General features: G+C 45.3%; 1 protein-coding gene across 2 annotated transcripts; it reads left to right on the plus strand.

The window, feature by feature from the left end:
• Window positions 1-473: 473 nt before the first annotated feature.
• On the plus strand, window positions 474-11835 carry Ermap (erythroblast membrane associated protein (Scianna blood group)). Of its 2 annotated transcripts, none has more exons than XM_028787962.1 (12): window positions 474-495; window positions 2086-2175; window positions 2369-2707; window positions 3764-4045; window positions 5594-5710; window positions 6288-6320; window positions 6744-6776; window positions 8399-8419; window positions 9560-9580; window positions 9676-9702; window positions 9791-9817; window positions 11022-11835. In XM_028787962.1, the coding sequence occupies exons 1-12, from the start codon at window positions 489-491 to the stop codon at window positions 11735-11737; spliced, it is 1713 nt and encodes a 570-aa protein (XP_028643795.1). In that variant the 5' UTR covers window positions 474-488; the 3' UTR covers window positions 11738-11835. The 2 variants fall into 2 exon arrangements, with proteins under 2 accessions (XP_028643795.1, XP_028643804.1); XM_028787971.1 differs by having other exon boundaries at window positions 3770-4045.
• Window positions 11836-15276: the final 3441 nt, after the last annotated feature.

Raw genomic sequence — 15276 nt, forward strand, 5'->3', positions numbered from 1 at the left:
CAACTTGTGTCATGAGGGAAAATGTTTACTATATAAAGATTTATTCAAGCCATTAAGTGACAATAAGTCAAAGAAAAAAATCTAAAAAATAGTATTTCATTATCAAATTGATTAAAACTTTAAAAACTTGATATATTCCACTTAAGGCAAGGCAGTGGGAAGACAAGAACTTTTATATTTTTTTTATCTTTCTCTTAGGACAATTTAGTGGTGAAATTTTAAAACATTCCTATTTTAAAATTAGGAAACTCAAGGCCCAAGAGTTTAAGCAGTTTGCTTTAAGTTACAGTTGTAGTGTAGTTGGAGACTACACTACAGCCCTTAGGACTAGCCTCCTAATTCCAGCTGCCAACCACTGTCATTTGCAGCAATGTTCAACTGTATGGAATTATTTCTAAATATTGTCACAGGTCTGTGTTAGAACACTGAAGCTGTTAAAGGAACATGTGGTGGCATGGGAAACGTGTGTAATGCCACACTCACAAAAGATGTCAGGTATCAAACCTACACGACGGCTTTATGTTTTAAAAAAGATTTATTTGTTTTTATTTTATGGGTATGAGTGTTTGTCTGCCTGCATGAATGTGTGCCTAGTGCCTGTGGAGGTCAGAAGAGGGCATCGGATCTCCTGGAACTGGAGCTACAGATGCTGGTGAGCTGCCATGTGGATGCTGAGAACTGAACCCGCTACAAGAGCAGGCTATGAGCTGAGCCATCGCTCCAGTGCTCAGTTGTTTTCTGATAACCAAAGTGATGGGAAGGGTGGAAATGGGTGGAGATAACTGGGAGGTGTTCTCCTCATAGACTGTTTCCATTTTCAACTTCCTCCTCAGTGTGGTAGGACAGATGACGCTTCCTGCTAACGGCAGTTCAGGAAATAGCAAGTGGGTAGGCAGAGCTCCACTAGCGAACTCTGTGGGGTCTCCCACTGCTAAAACACACTGTGGTTTTTACCTCTGAGTTATGACTATCCCTTTGAGTTTAGTACACACTTATCAAGTACATTTCTCCAGGCATCTATGGCCGGTACTTGGTGCATACTCTCTTCCTGAATCTGTCCACCTGCCTGTGAAGAAGCCCTGCCCTGACAGATTAATAACATGGCTGCTCAGATATTACACAACTTTGCTATAGATGTGGGGCTAGCAAATAGGAATAGGTAAGACCTGAGCACAGGTCTAGTCAGCTAGCCCCAGTGCCTGTTTGAAGGATTGGTTTCTTCATGATAGCGCATGATGAGGACTTTGCAGCCTTGGTTGACTGTCAACTTGAAAGGCTGGCACGGGGCTGGAGAGATGGCTCAGTGGTTAAGAGCACTGACTGCTCTGCCAGAGGTCCTGAGTTCAATTCCCAGCAACCACATGGTGGCTCACAACTATCTGTAATATGATTTGATGCACTCTTCTAGTATGTGTTTGAAGACAGCTACAGTGTACTCAGGCGGATTTCTGAGTTCGAGGCCAGCCTAGTCTACAGAGTGAGTTCCAGGACAGCCAGGGCTACACAGAGAAACCCTGTCTCGAGCCCCCCCCCCCCAAAAAAAGAGCACTTGACGCTCTCGCAGAGGGCCATTCTTAGTGCACTCAGCAGGCTTTCTCACAGCCATCAGCATCTCCAGTTAACGGGAGCCAACACCCTTTTCTGCCTCTGTGTGTATTTATATATATGTATATATATATATATATATATATATAAAATTTTATTTATATATAATTTTATTTATATAGTCATAAAATATATTTATAACTATATAAATAAAATTATATATAAATACCTTCATATATTTATATGGCATGGCATAAATATTTATATATATGAGGGTACTTATATATATAATTTTATTTATTTATTTATTTATATGTATATATAAATAAAATTAATTAAAAACTACTTTAAGAAGAAGAGTTTCTGAGGATTTTAGTCACATCGTCACACAAGGGTAAGGGTGGTGACACAAGGGAGTGGGGTGGTGGAGCTGGGTTTAGAAGCACCCGTCCTTGCTCGTCAGGTGGGCCATGTGTCTTAGCCACAGTTCCTAGGTTTCTCAGCTCAAATTCATCAGACCTCTTCCCATGTCTGTTCTAGTTCATATGGAGAAACCAAGTCCCTCTGGCTCCTGGCTTGTCAGCTGCTTCTTCACGATAGCCATCTGCCAATTGCCTGCTCAGGTGTCAGGTAGGAGTTTTGGATCTTTCTCTGCCTGGGAGGTCTGACAGGGATGAGTCATGGCTCTGGAACTTGGTTCTTCTTGAATTCCATTGTCCACTATCCTTCCCAGGATTGCCCTTCCCTAAGAAAACCCCCTTTCTCACTCCTTCCCAAGCCATCTCTAAAGTATCCTTCTCTCCCTTTGGTCTTTGTCACACAGGGGGTGCTGGTAAGGTCTACATAGCCCCTCTTGGGGACACAGCCGAGTTGCCCTGCCCTCTCTTGCTCTGGCCTAGCATGGTTCTCACTGAGATGAGGTGGTATCGGCCCACACACCCAAGTCGCACCCAGGCTGTACACGTGTTCCGGGATGGGCAGGACAGCGATGAAGACCTGATGCCAGAATATAAGGGCAGGACGTCACTGGTGAGGGATGATCACAAGGGAAGCTACATCCTGCAGATCAGTAATGTGAGGCTCGAGGACCGAGGGCTGTACCAGTGCCAGGCCTGGGTTGGAAACTCAAGTCGAGAGGACAATGTGACCCTCCAGGTGGCAGGTTAGCATGGGTTGGAGGGGCCGGGGTCATTTTTGGCAACTACTCTATCAGCTCGGACTTCCCCAGTCCTGTCCGTTCAACTCAATGAAACCCTGACTTGTGTTTCGTTGAAAGGAGTGGAGGAACTTGAACTTTGGAAAGCATTGTCCAATACAGGACCTGGATAAATACAGTGGGTGACCTGTAAACTTGGCTTAGACAACAAGGGAAGCTTTCTCTTCTTCACTACCAAGAAACTGATAATCAGGGCTGCAAGGAAAAGTCCTCAAGGCCCAGAATTCCCAGCTGTGACAAAGAATTGCTGCACAGTTCCTTTCTGAGTTCTAAGTATTTAAAGGGCCAAAAGGCAGATTCTGTTTCTCAAATTAGCTTCAGTGTTTTTAGAAACATCAATCGACCTTAAATCTAACCCATCCAAGTCTCTGCATGTGCTCCATGTCAGCTCTGTGTAGTCACCACAGATCATCGTGTTAAAGATTTATTGATTTTTATTTTATGTGTGTGAGTGTTTCGCCTGCATGTATGTCTGTATACCACATGAGTACCTGGGGCCAACAGACCCCAGAAGAGATGTGAGTTGCCATGTGGGTGCTGGGAATCAAACCTGGGTTCTCTGCAAGAGCAAGCAGTGCTCTTAACCCCTGAGCCATCTCTCCAGCCCCTGATCAACTAGATTGTCGTTTGGTTACATGCTCCAGAGGGATGGATTCCTTTGAAACACACAGTAGTGGGTAGATCTTTCCAGTCATGGAGTCCTTTAGAGGGCAAGTCATTTTCAAATGGAGACTGGGGTCCCCAAAGAATTATAATAGTGTGATGCTGGTATTGTCCTGAGTGGATCTTGAACTTTATTTGGATTGACTGTTTTATCCCATTGTGGTAGACCAAGCAGCTGTGGGTAAGGGTAAGAAGACAGATGCTATAGTTCTGTTAACAGCTGTGGCTGTCCATCAGAGGAGGCTGGAGGCGTGGAGGACAAGAAATTGGCTAGGACCATGCCCTTGCCAGGGCCCTGCCAGTCAGCTGTTGTCTAATCAGGCAATCTGTCCTCTTCAGTTTTAGGCTCTGATCCCTACATCCATGTGAAGGCCTTTGATGCTGGATGGATCGAGCTGGTGTGCCGGTCAGTGGGATGGTACCCAAAGCCGTGGACTGAGTGGAGAGACACTACGGGTAGAGCGCTACTCTCCCTCTCAGAGGCCTACTCCCTGGATGAAACTGGACTGTTCCAAACAGCAGTGTCCAGCAGAATCAGGGACAGCGCTCTGGGAAATGTGTCCTGCACTGTCCTTAATGAGGCCCTTGGCCGAGAGAAGACAACAGCCATGGTTATTGGAGGTAATGCTGGGATGAAGATAAGCTTGAGGCTCCTAAGAGGCCTGGAGGAAACCCCTACCTCAGTGGAGACTTTATAAGGAATTTTTAGGGGTAGAGAGGTGGCTCAGCAGTTGGGGCACCAGGCACATACATGGTACACAGACATACATGCAAACAAAACACCCATACACATAAAATGTAAACTTTTTAAAAAATTTCCATTAATTAAATCATATTATAGCTCTAAGAATGTATATTATAAAAAAAAAAAAGAAAAACTTGAAAAAATGGAACATTATAGAAAGAACAAAACCAATGGCATAGAATCTCCTAAATTATTTTTGGGGTATGGCTTTCAAGACTTTCATGCATGTACCTCTGAGGAGTCTGTGTAGCAAGCACCAGCTGACTTGGGACTTTCTTTGTAGACTGAGTTCCAGGCTGTCCTCGAACTCACAGAGATCTGCCAGCCTCTGCCTCCCAAATGCTGGGATTAAAGGCATACGCCACCACTGCCTAGCCATATGCTATTTTTCATCCTTAAATATCTTCATAACTTGATTTGGGGGTGGCGTGGAATTTCATTGTGTGTTTATAGATTAAAACAAATTAACCAAAGGCTGTGTCTGGAAATCCAGATGCCTTGCAATTTCCCCCTCATGTCGTAACTAATGATGTAATGGACATCTTCACTCCTATTTGGGAGCTGATTCAGAATCACATTCTAAGGAAATGGAATTGCTGGGTTAAAAGGTGTGACACTTTGAAATACCCTTTAAATATGGAGTCATGCGATAAAATGAGTTGGTAGAGCAGCCTCCTGGACATCTGCCATCCTTTTCTTTATTCCTACCTCTAGGGCCTTCTCCTTTTACTTCTGACATTGCCTCTCCCTAGCTGATAAGAGTTTGAGGTGACTTATTTAAGCCCTTTCCCTTCCCCCAAGTCCCAGGGAATTAGGACTCTTACCCTTTCCATTTTACAGATGAGTTAAACCAAGTTGGGAGAGGCTGGCTCTCTTGCCTAGAGGCACCCAAAGATTGAACAAGGACATCTGGCTACCTGAGAGTCCCCACCACTTGTCACAGCTCTACCCCTCTCCTCCCCTACCTGCTGTGATCACAGCCCTCAGTCCCACACCCAGCCCTCTTCTTTTCCTGCCTGGGCTTTCTGCCTGCTGCTGTGCTCACTGCTGATGGTGGGGCAGAGAGGCTGGCCTGGAGAACACTGCTGCGGCTGAGCCTGTGGTTGCATGCCAGAAAGAGAAAAAGGGATGGTTGGCAATTATTAAGGAGCACACATTCAGAACTGTGAGGTCCCTGGGAGTTTGTGTCCACGCAGTTAGAGGACAGGGTCAGCTTGTGGGTGAGACGCCTTAGTGAAATATGAGCACTCTTGGTCACCTGGAGCTTGAATTCCCAAGAGAAGCAAAGAGCCTTGTCAGTCTCAGCAGGGCTCTTCCTAGAGGCAACGGAGACTGCCGGATGTGCCTGGGCCATCTGGCCTTCGAGGCAGGGAGCTGCTCTCAGACGTCTCCCCGAGGGTGGTCATTGGTGGTCTCTGTTTCAGCCCCAGATCCAGGAAGTCTGTCCTCTCCAGCCGTGGCTCTCTCTGTGGTCTTGCCCGTCTTGGGGCTCCTCATCCTTCTTGGCATTTGGCTCATCTGCAAACAAAAGAAATCAAAAGGTAACTTTGTGGTGAAGGAGCTGTGGGCATGGGGGTGTGGGTTGTGGGAGACCGTGACTGCTCTGGGGAAAGACCCACAGGAGTAGCTGTGGACGTGATGTTTGCTGCAGGTGGAAGACCGGCCAGTTGAAAATGGGACAGCCACAGGCCAGGGACTCACATGGCAGAGGGAGCGGAGTAAGCTAGAGAGGCTCTGAGTAGAGCTAAGAATTCTCAGCCTTTGAGAAATTAGATCTGAACCAACCCTGGCAGCTTTCTAATTAACTAAGAAATTAGAGCCTTCTAATCAGGAAATCCAATTATATTCATTTGGATAAAACCCTCATTTAAAATGGTCACATTTCTCAGGATCTTAATTGCAAAGGATTTGGAAAGTTACATAACCTAACACGTCTTCTCCCATCTGATGGCGTGAAGACTGTGATCTTTTCAAATGGCCATACACCTATATTGGCAAAGGGGGACAGTTCTATGCAGACAGCTCAGACTGCAGACAGCTCAGACCATACTTGGGCAACAACATGTGTTAGAAAGGTGGTTCCTCAGCTGAGCTCACCCTCTCTCTCTCCCCTTCTAGAGAAGCTCCTGTACGAGCAGGTGATGGAGGTGGGTAAGTGTCCTGGCCAGGGGGCAGGGGCCACGCTTTTGTTTTGTTGATTTCTGTATCTCCAGTGCCGGCAGAACTAAACTTTGACCTTGAAAGTTTCGTCAACCTCTGTCTGTGTTGATGGAGGAACCCAGTCTTTTTCCTAAAAGAGATGGCAGAGAAGTCAATGGGGACCTCCTGCTCAGAATCGTGCTTTGACGTATACTCTTCAGCTACTATGTTGTGAAGAGACCAGAGGAGGAAGACAAGACACAGAAGACAAATTGGGTTTCCATTTTTTGTTGCTCAGAAGAAAGATGACAGGCCAGATCGGTGGGGTGGAGCTGAAGACGGCAGAGCTGGACAGTTCGAGGGCTGATAAAACCAGCAGGGACCCTCCATGGAAGGGGCCAAGAGTCTCATTTGCTTTCTCTTTTCTTTCTCTAGAAAATCTTCTGGAGGACCACGCCAAAGAAAAAGGTATGTACAGAGAGTGAGACAGGGAACAAGGCAGCATCCTTTCTACTTATCATACATACTGGAGGTCCCTCCACAGTACAGAATGTGGTTTCCAGTGTCAAGGGGCAATGGAGTTGGTGGCAGTGGTTGAGGAGATGCCAAGACCCAAATGCATGGATCTGGACCACCATATACTTCCTTTAACAGTCCTTCTACAACCATTGTAAAAGGAGGTCTGCATATGACTGAAACATATATGAACAAGGTCACGTGGGATACATGAGAATCTCAGGAATCTACATGACCTTGTCATGGAGAGAGGCGATGTGGAAGGACCACAGGCTCTGGGGTCAGCAGGACTTGACTCAGCTTGCTGGTCTGCCACGTCTTGGCCTTGAGTAATTCAGACTTGTCCAGAGCCCTGGACCCCTCATCTGTAATGTGGGGATAGAAAGCTCTCAGTGTTACAAGAGAAACCCTTCGGAAGATCTGTCACAGGGCCTGGGGCCCCTTTTCCTCAATGCCAAGCCATCATTAATTGAATGAGCATGTGCTGGTGCCCACCCAGGGCGGGTGTCAACAGTCACGCTCGTGAAGTCTTGCTGAGAAGCCACATCACTGACTTGCCGGCTCATGGTTGAGTGGTGTTAGGATCTGTGCTTCACCCTGTATCTCTCCAACCTGAAGTTGGAGTGTGCAGTGCACATTGCAGTCACACTGGTTGTTCTGCACAAGAGGAAAAGGGGACAGCGTTGTGTGGTGTCAGGGAACATTGTCTTAGAAATCAGACAGGCTTGAGTTGGACTCCTGTCTCCATAGTCAGTTACTAGCTAGATGGCTTTGAGAACATTTCATGTCCTTCTGAGCCTCAGCCCACTCTCTGCACAGCAGGAATAGTAATGCCATGTGTGTCACTGTTAAGAGGTTCCACAGCATACTCTGTAAGAGCAGGACATGGTGAATGGAAGCACTTAGTCGTGGAAGTGACAGCCATCAATCCTAAGTGCCTGAGAAGCTGTGGCATGGTCAGCTTCACTGTCCCAAGCCCAAGGACCTACCTTGAGTCTAGCCCTTAGCTCGGTGGAGCCTCTCAGATGCATAGGTTCAGTTCCTTGGCAGGGATGATGCCAGGCAGGGGAACATATGGGCCAGGTGGGCCCTCTAGAGAAACCAGAGCACTCCTGCAAAGCATGGGAAGCAGATAAATATTTCAAACTTCCTGTGATCCTGACTTGTGGTAATAATTACTTTGAGAATTGTTCCAGAGAATTAGAAAGGCATAAAAGGCAGTCAGGGCTAGGCCTGTAGCTAGGTTTACACCTTAGGTACTGGAACCAGGAGGCTACAAATAGGTTTGAGCAGGACACACACACAAATATGGAAACAGACAGAGGAAGTGAGACCAGACAGATACAAATGAAAAGAGGAACGAAAGTCTTGGGCAGCTGGCCATCAGGAAAGTTGTACAAGCTCCCTTGAACTCCTGAGTCTGACCTTTGGAACCAGGGGTTGGATTGGGCTGGAAGCAGCCCCATCTCTTACTTTGTGGGGTGATGGTGGAATGGTAGGCCTTCTGGAGCCACAGAGATAAAGGGGCAGGTTCTGGTTGCTCACTGCTCTCTCTGTCTCTCTTTGGTTTTCAGGAAGACTCCACAAAGCCCTCAGTAAGTTTTGCCAAGTTCTATTGCACCGCCTTCTTTCTGCTGCCATCTGTGTTGCAGGCTGAGTGTCCTTTCTGCTGAAGTCACTGCTGACATCTCTGCTGTGGGCTGGGTGACTCGATTCATTATTTGGGCAAGGGAATAGGGCAATTCAAACCACAGGTGGTTTCCTGGCTCTCCACAGCCCCTTTGTGAATGTTCTGTTTCTCTTTCCTGCATAACACTTAAATAGCCTCTAAATGGGAACTGTTTTAACAAGATATGTATCTCTTCAAGTTGAAGCCACCTGGGAGTCCTTTATACTCAGGCCTAGTATTCCCTTAGGCAGAATCTGTAACAGTTGAGTCTACCTGAATCTGACTTAGCTCTCTGAATTCTCAGTCATTTTATCTTTGAGAACAAATTTTGACACCTAATAACAATAACAGCAACAACAACAACCACCCTCCCAGATACAATGGTATGCACCTTTAATCCCAGCACTTGGGAAGCACAGGCAGGCAAATAAATCTTTGTGAGTTCAAGGCCACCCTGGTCTGTATATCAAGTTCCAAGCCAGCCAGAGTAACATAGTGAAACCCTACCTCAAAAACAAAACAAAACACACACACAAAAAACAAGCAAACCTGAAGACATGTGACATATCTGTATATTTTACATAAAGAAAATATACATGCTAACAAGAGCTAATAGGGACTGGGTGATAATTTTAAACAAACATTTTAATCTATAATATCTTCACACCCTTATTTTATCGCCTATAGGTGTGACATACAGTATTTATTGGGCCTGTAGATAAGATTTACCTCAGAGGGTAAGAGCACTGTCTGGTCTTCCAGAGGTCCTGAGTTTAATTCCCGGCAACCACATGGTGGCTCACAACCATCAATAATGAGATCTGGTGCCCTCTTCTAGCATGCAGGCATGCACGCAAGCAGAACACTATATACATACATACATACATACATACATACATACATACATACATACATTTTTAAAAAAGAGGTTTGTCACCAGTGCAGACAACAATTATGGGAAGCCCTAGGTCGTGGCTGCTCTAGGAATGTGGGTGTGAGGGACCAAAGTATTGGGAGTGGGTAACTGTCCTTGTTCTGATGTGTTAAACTGTTTTTTATTCTTCAGAGAAACTCCGGAGTGAACTGAGTAAGTGGCCTGTGTTTTTATCATGTCCGTACTGTTTTATCTCCTGCCTAGTAAGTGCAGAGGCAGATAGCTCACTCCTGTTTCTTCTTCCCCAGAGTTGAAAAGAGCTGCCGCCAATGCAGGTGAGAGGCTCTTTCCCAGGCTTGGCTCTGGCCTCTGGTGGCCTCCCATTTCTCCTCAGCCTTAACAACTCCATTCTTTGCCTTTTAGGCTGGAGAAGAGCCCGACTGCATTTTGGTAAGTTAATAACCAGTTTTTATTTCACAGTCCATCCTTCTCAAACTCTGCCACTTAGGTGTCATCCCAGTCCATCTGGATGCAGACTGTGCATTTATTGTTGTTATTATTGCTATTATTATTACTACTACTGTCACTCTGTAGCCTAGGTGGATCAAATCTGTGATTGTCCTTGGCTCCCCTCAAAGGACTGTGACCCAGGATATAATAAGCCAAACAAACCCTTTCCTTCCCAAGTTGCCTTGGTCATCACAGCAATAGTGACCTCAACTAACACAGGAGGAAAGGGTATATTTGATCTACAGCTTACAGTTGATCATCAGGCAAAGCCAAGCCAGGAGTGTGGAGGCAGGAACTAAAACAGAGACCATGGGGGAGTGAATTCTGCTCACTGGCCTGCTCCCTATGGCTTCTTCAGCCTGCTTTCTTATACAGTCGGACACATCTGCCTAGGAATGACACCGCCCACGATGGGCTGACTGCCATCACATCGACCATTTATCAAGAAAAGGAACCCAATAGCAAGCTAAGCTGAGAGAGGCATTTTCTTAACTGAGTTTCCCACTTCCCAGATTGCTCTTGCTCAGTGGTTCTCAACCTTCCTAATGCTTCATCCCTTTAATACAGTTCTTCATGTGGTGGTGACCCCCAGCCATAAAATTATTTTCATTGCTACTTTATAACTGTAATTTTGCTATTGTTACTAATTGTAATGTCAATATATGATATTCAGGGTATCTGCTATGTGACTCCCCAAGAAGTCATGACCCACAGGTTGTTATCTACTCTAGCTTGTAATAAGGTTTGACAAAAAAACTAACCAACACAATGTCTAACATCCAAGTCTAGATTTTGTGTGTGTGTTTTGGCTTTTTGAGACAGAGTCTAATGTAGTGGTGCTGGCTGGTTTCGAACTCTGTATGTAGCCAAGGGTGACCTTGTGCTACTGATACTCCAGACTCTACTTCCAAGCACTGAAGTGAGTTGCCCTGACTGTTTTATGTAGTGATGAAGGTGGGGCCTAGGACTTCATGAGCACCAGGCAAGCTTTCTGTCTGCAAGCTAGAAGTCTAGTACACATGTGGAGGAGGTTGGGAGAAAGCCATAAACTAAAACAGTTAAATGATAGGTTGCGGACATCCAGACTATTTTTTCCCCTCCTTAAAACATAAATCTTTCTTCTCACCTCTCTCTAACTCTGCAGTGGCAGTGACCCTGGACCCGGACACAGCACATCCCAAACTCATCCTGTCTGAGGATCGGAGATGTGTGAGGCTTGGAGACAGGAAGCGGCCTGTTCCTGACAACCCAGAGAGGTTTGACTTTGTTGTCAGCGTCCTGGGCTCCGAGAACTTCACAACCGGCTGTCACTACTGGGAAGTGTATGTAGGCGAGAAGACCAAATGGATTCTTGGAGTGTGCAGTGAGTCTGTGAGCAGGAAAGGGAAGGTCACGGCCTCGCCTGTCAATGGCCACTGGCTTGTGCGAAAAAGCCATGGGAATGCATATGAAGCTCTCACGTCCCCGCAGACCTCCTTACGCCTCAAAGAGTCCCCAAAGTGCGTGGGGATTTTCTTGGACTATGAAGCCGGCATCATATCCTTCTACAACGTGACTGATAAGTCCCACATCTTCACTTTCACCCACAGTTTCTCGAGTCCACTTTGCCCTTTCTTTGAACCGTGTCTTCACGATGAGGGGAAAAACACAGCGCCTTTAATCATTTGTACTGAGCTTCAAAAATCAGAGGAAGTGATTGTCCCCAAACAAGAAGGAAAAGACCGAGCTAATGGAGACGTGTCCCTGAAGGTGAATCCATCTTTACTGTCCCCTCAGGGTTCTGAGCTTTTTCTGCTTAATGATACCTGGCCCTCTAACCTTGGCCCTGCCCTTAAGGGGCTCAGGGTTCCTTCTTTGTAGGGCTCTTTCCTGTGCTCCACTCTCATGAGCGTTCAGCCTGGCACCCTGGCTGGACTCAAGCTCCTGGCCCAGCGCCTGTTTCTCCAGTACTTCATCTCCTTGACCCCAATCCAGATCCTTCTGTGGTTTCTGTTCTGCTTTTCTCCTAGGGTTCAGTTCTGAACTCTCCCTTTTTCTAGAGACTAGACACTTCCATTGCCCTGGTAGATGACATTTTGAAATAAACAAAATGCACTCCATCGAGGTTTAGGACAAAACCTTGGATGTAATGCAGGAGGACTCTGCTCAGGTCAGGGGATAGGGCTCTCTCTCTCTCTCTCTTTCTCTCTCTCTCTCTTTCTCTCTGAGGTAACCTTGGCACCAACTTCTCTTTGTCAGCCTGCTCAGTGGGTTTTCAATTGTGAGGTTATAGCCCCTAGATCCCAACATCTTCCACCAGAGACTGTTTCTTTTCCCCCAGTCAGGTCTCTAACTCCCCACGCTAGCGTTTTACAAGTATATATCTTGGGACTCATGCATACTTTCTTCTTTGTTCAGGGTTAGAGACAGGGGAGTAAACATTCTATGTTTTCTGTTTTCTTCATGCTGTTTACAGCAGAGTTTGGAGACACCCAGAGCTGTTTCCAACAGCTAATTTGAAATGGAGACATCTGGAATACACATGTTTTCAAAAATTAAGTTACCTACATCATGACCAGGGATCATAATCCCAAGAAACCTCAACACAGGCTGATAGGCACAGCTGTAACCAAAGCAATCCAGCTGTGCAGCTCTGAGCAGATGAGTCACTCTGCAGTCTGTGGCTATGGCCCTTCTGGAAACTTCCTGACATTCAGAGAGGTCCAGTGAGAAAAAGTGGAAGTTTGTACCACTCATGTATACCCACAAGACTATTAGACTTGACAACAGCCTCCAGGTCAGAGATTATTGATCTCAAGAAAGTTGATCTTGTTTCAAATAAGACATCTTACTGCCAGGGATGGTAGTGCACATATGTAATCCCAGGTGGGTTACTGTAAAATAGATCTCTGTAAATTATAGACCAGACTGCGTTACATAGTAAGTTCTAGGACAGCCAGGGCTATGTGGAGAAACCCTGTCTCAATGCCACCCCCCAAAATAAGATAAGATATCATATTTGAAAGATGATAAACTGAGACAATAAAATAATAAATTCAGGGCTGGAAAGATGGCTCATCGATTAAGAGCTCATTCTGCTGTTGCAGAGGACCTGAGCTTGTTTTCTAGCACCCATATTGGGCAGTTTACAACCACCTGTAACTCCAGATCCAGAGGATGAGACTTCCTCTTCTAGCCTTCAAGGGCATCTACAATTCACTGCACATGCCTACACATCAACACACACACTTTTTAAATTAAATACTTCAATAAGGAATCCAAGTTTTGGATATAGATTAGTCAAAGAAGGCAAGGCACTTTCAAGTCACACCCATGTATGTGATCTGGCCTTTTTGTCGAGTTATTAATTACCAATTTGCAGATGGGAAGGCAGCTGGACACCACAGGTACCAGATCTCTTTCCAATAGAGCCTGGATTAGTGTTCCCTAGAGAAAGAGAACCAACTCTGTGTGTGTGTGTGTGTGTGTGTGTGTGTGTGTTCCATGCAGATGCAGTAAAACATGGGGACAGAAAATAAATATGAGCCTGACAGTGGTGGCACACGCCTTTAATCCCAGCACTTGGGAGGCAAAGGTAGGCGGATTTCTGAGTTCGAGGCCAGCCTGGTCTACAGAGTGACTTCCAGGACAGCCAGAACTACACAGAGAAACCCTGTCTCGAATAAATAATAAATAAATAAATAAATAAATAAATAAATAAATAAATAAATAAGAGACTGAAGTTGGCAGGTCAGAGTCCTAGAAAGAGCCAATGTTTTAGTTGCAGTCTAAGTCAGGAAAAGAATGATATCCATCTAAAGCCCAACAGGCAGCAAGACTCTTCTGAGATCTCCCACTGATCAAATGACTCCCACTGGAATTAAGGAGGGTAACTGCTTTACTCAGGCTGCTGATTAAATGCTAATCTTGTCCAAGCTCCCCTCACAGAGACACCAAATGTAACGTCTGACCAAGTGTCTGGAACCCTTGTGACAGGTCAAGGTGATATGTAAAATTTGCCATTACAATGCCCAAAAGGAATATTTTGTTTGTCTTTGTACCGTTATTAAATATGCCCTTTAGTATGTATTGCTTGGTATGCTGTCTTCATTATGAAAGAAGTTATGGTGAAAACATTATGGGGTTGGTTTCTGAACAGCTCAGCCACCATTCAAGCAAACTTTAGACATCGTTCATAATAAACCCAACTTTACTACTGAGTCTGGCTTCTGATGTTTTATTTTTATCAATTTATAAACTAATAGTATGTAATAGATACTTACACTTCACACACCTTTAGCTCCAAACATAATTGCTTGAATAGACAATCCTAAAACTAACTCACACTGGTCTCACCTATTGAGAGAACTTACTAATAGAGAATAGAGCTATTTGTAGAGGCAGGAAATGTATATCTGTTTGTGTCCGACTGTCTGTCTGTCTATCCACTCAATCCTTACATCCTTACAATAGTTGTGCCAGGGATTTTATAGGGACAAGAACTGGGATTATAAAACTTGTCCCTCTCTTTTTTCTTTTCTGATTGTGTGTGTGTGTGTGTGTGTGTGTAGTCATGTGCAGGTGCTCGAGGAGCCCAGAAGACACCATTGGATTCCTTGGATCTGGAGTTACAGGTGGTTGTAAACCACCTGACATGGTGCTGGGAATCCAGGTCCCCTGAAAGAGGTAGAAATGCTCTTAACCATTGAGCCAGCTACAAAGACAACCACTGAAAGACCATGCAAACAGAAGACGTTTGTAGTTAGCTTACACATCAAACTTATCTTTATCCCCTTTATCTTGCAAGCTGCTAATCTTTAATGTTTTTCAAAATAAAATCTGGGAAAACAACACCAACCAACAAACTAAACAAAACTATTTCTGGATACTTTACTGGTCTATTATATCTAGATTGATGAGAGACTGTTGGGTTAACAGAATCACTTAGGACACAGAAAAAAGCCCATGCTGGGCCACTGGCCGACCGGGTTGGAGGTCAGTCCTTGGAAGACGACACTTATCGTCTCGGACAAAGAGATCAAATTACTTTATCTTTAAACTTCTTTCCAGGCACATGCTCTTTTAATTTTAAACTATAAACTTTAAACGAAGTGCGAGGTTTCTATCGAGGGCCACAACTTCAAAAGACAAACAGAAAAGAAACCTGATGACCTTAGAAGTGAAGACAGCTTCTCAGCTGAGTTCTGAAGTGGGCAAATGTTTTCACCGAGGCGAACCTCAGGACTACAACTCCCAGCATGCCACGCCCTATACCTAAGTTTATTGGCCGTCCCGCCTAGGTCTTGTGCAGTGTGACAGTTAGGGTAGGCAATAGAGAGGAAGAGTGTTCACAGGATCCAATCCCGACAGTGCGAAGGCCGGTCCTCTCTGAGTTCCGGCTCCGGCTCCTTCCCCGCCCA

Source organism: Grammomys surdaster, unplaced genomic scaffold (assembly GCF_004785775.1).
Source record: "Grammomys surdaster isolate TR1022 unplaced genomic scaffold, NIH_TR_1.0 100, whole genome shotgun sequence".
Classification (NCBI taxonomy): Eukaryota; Metazoa; Chordata; class Mammalia; order Rodentia; family Muridae; genus Grammomys; species Grammomys surdaster.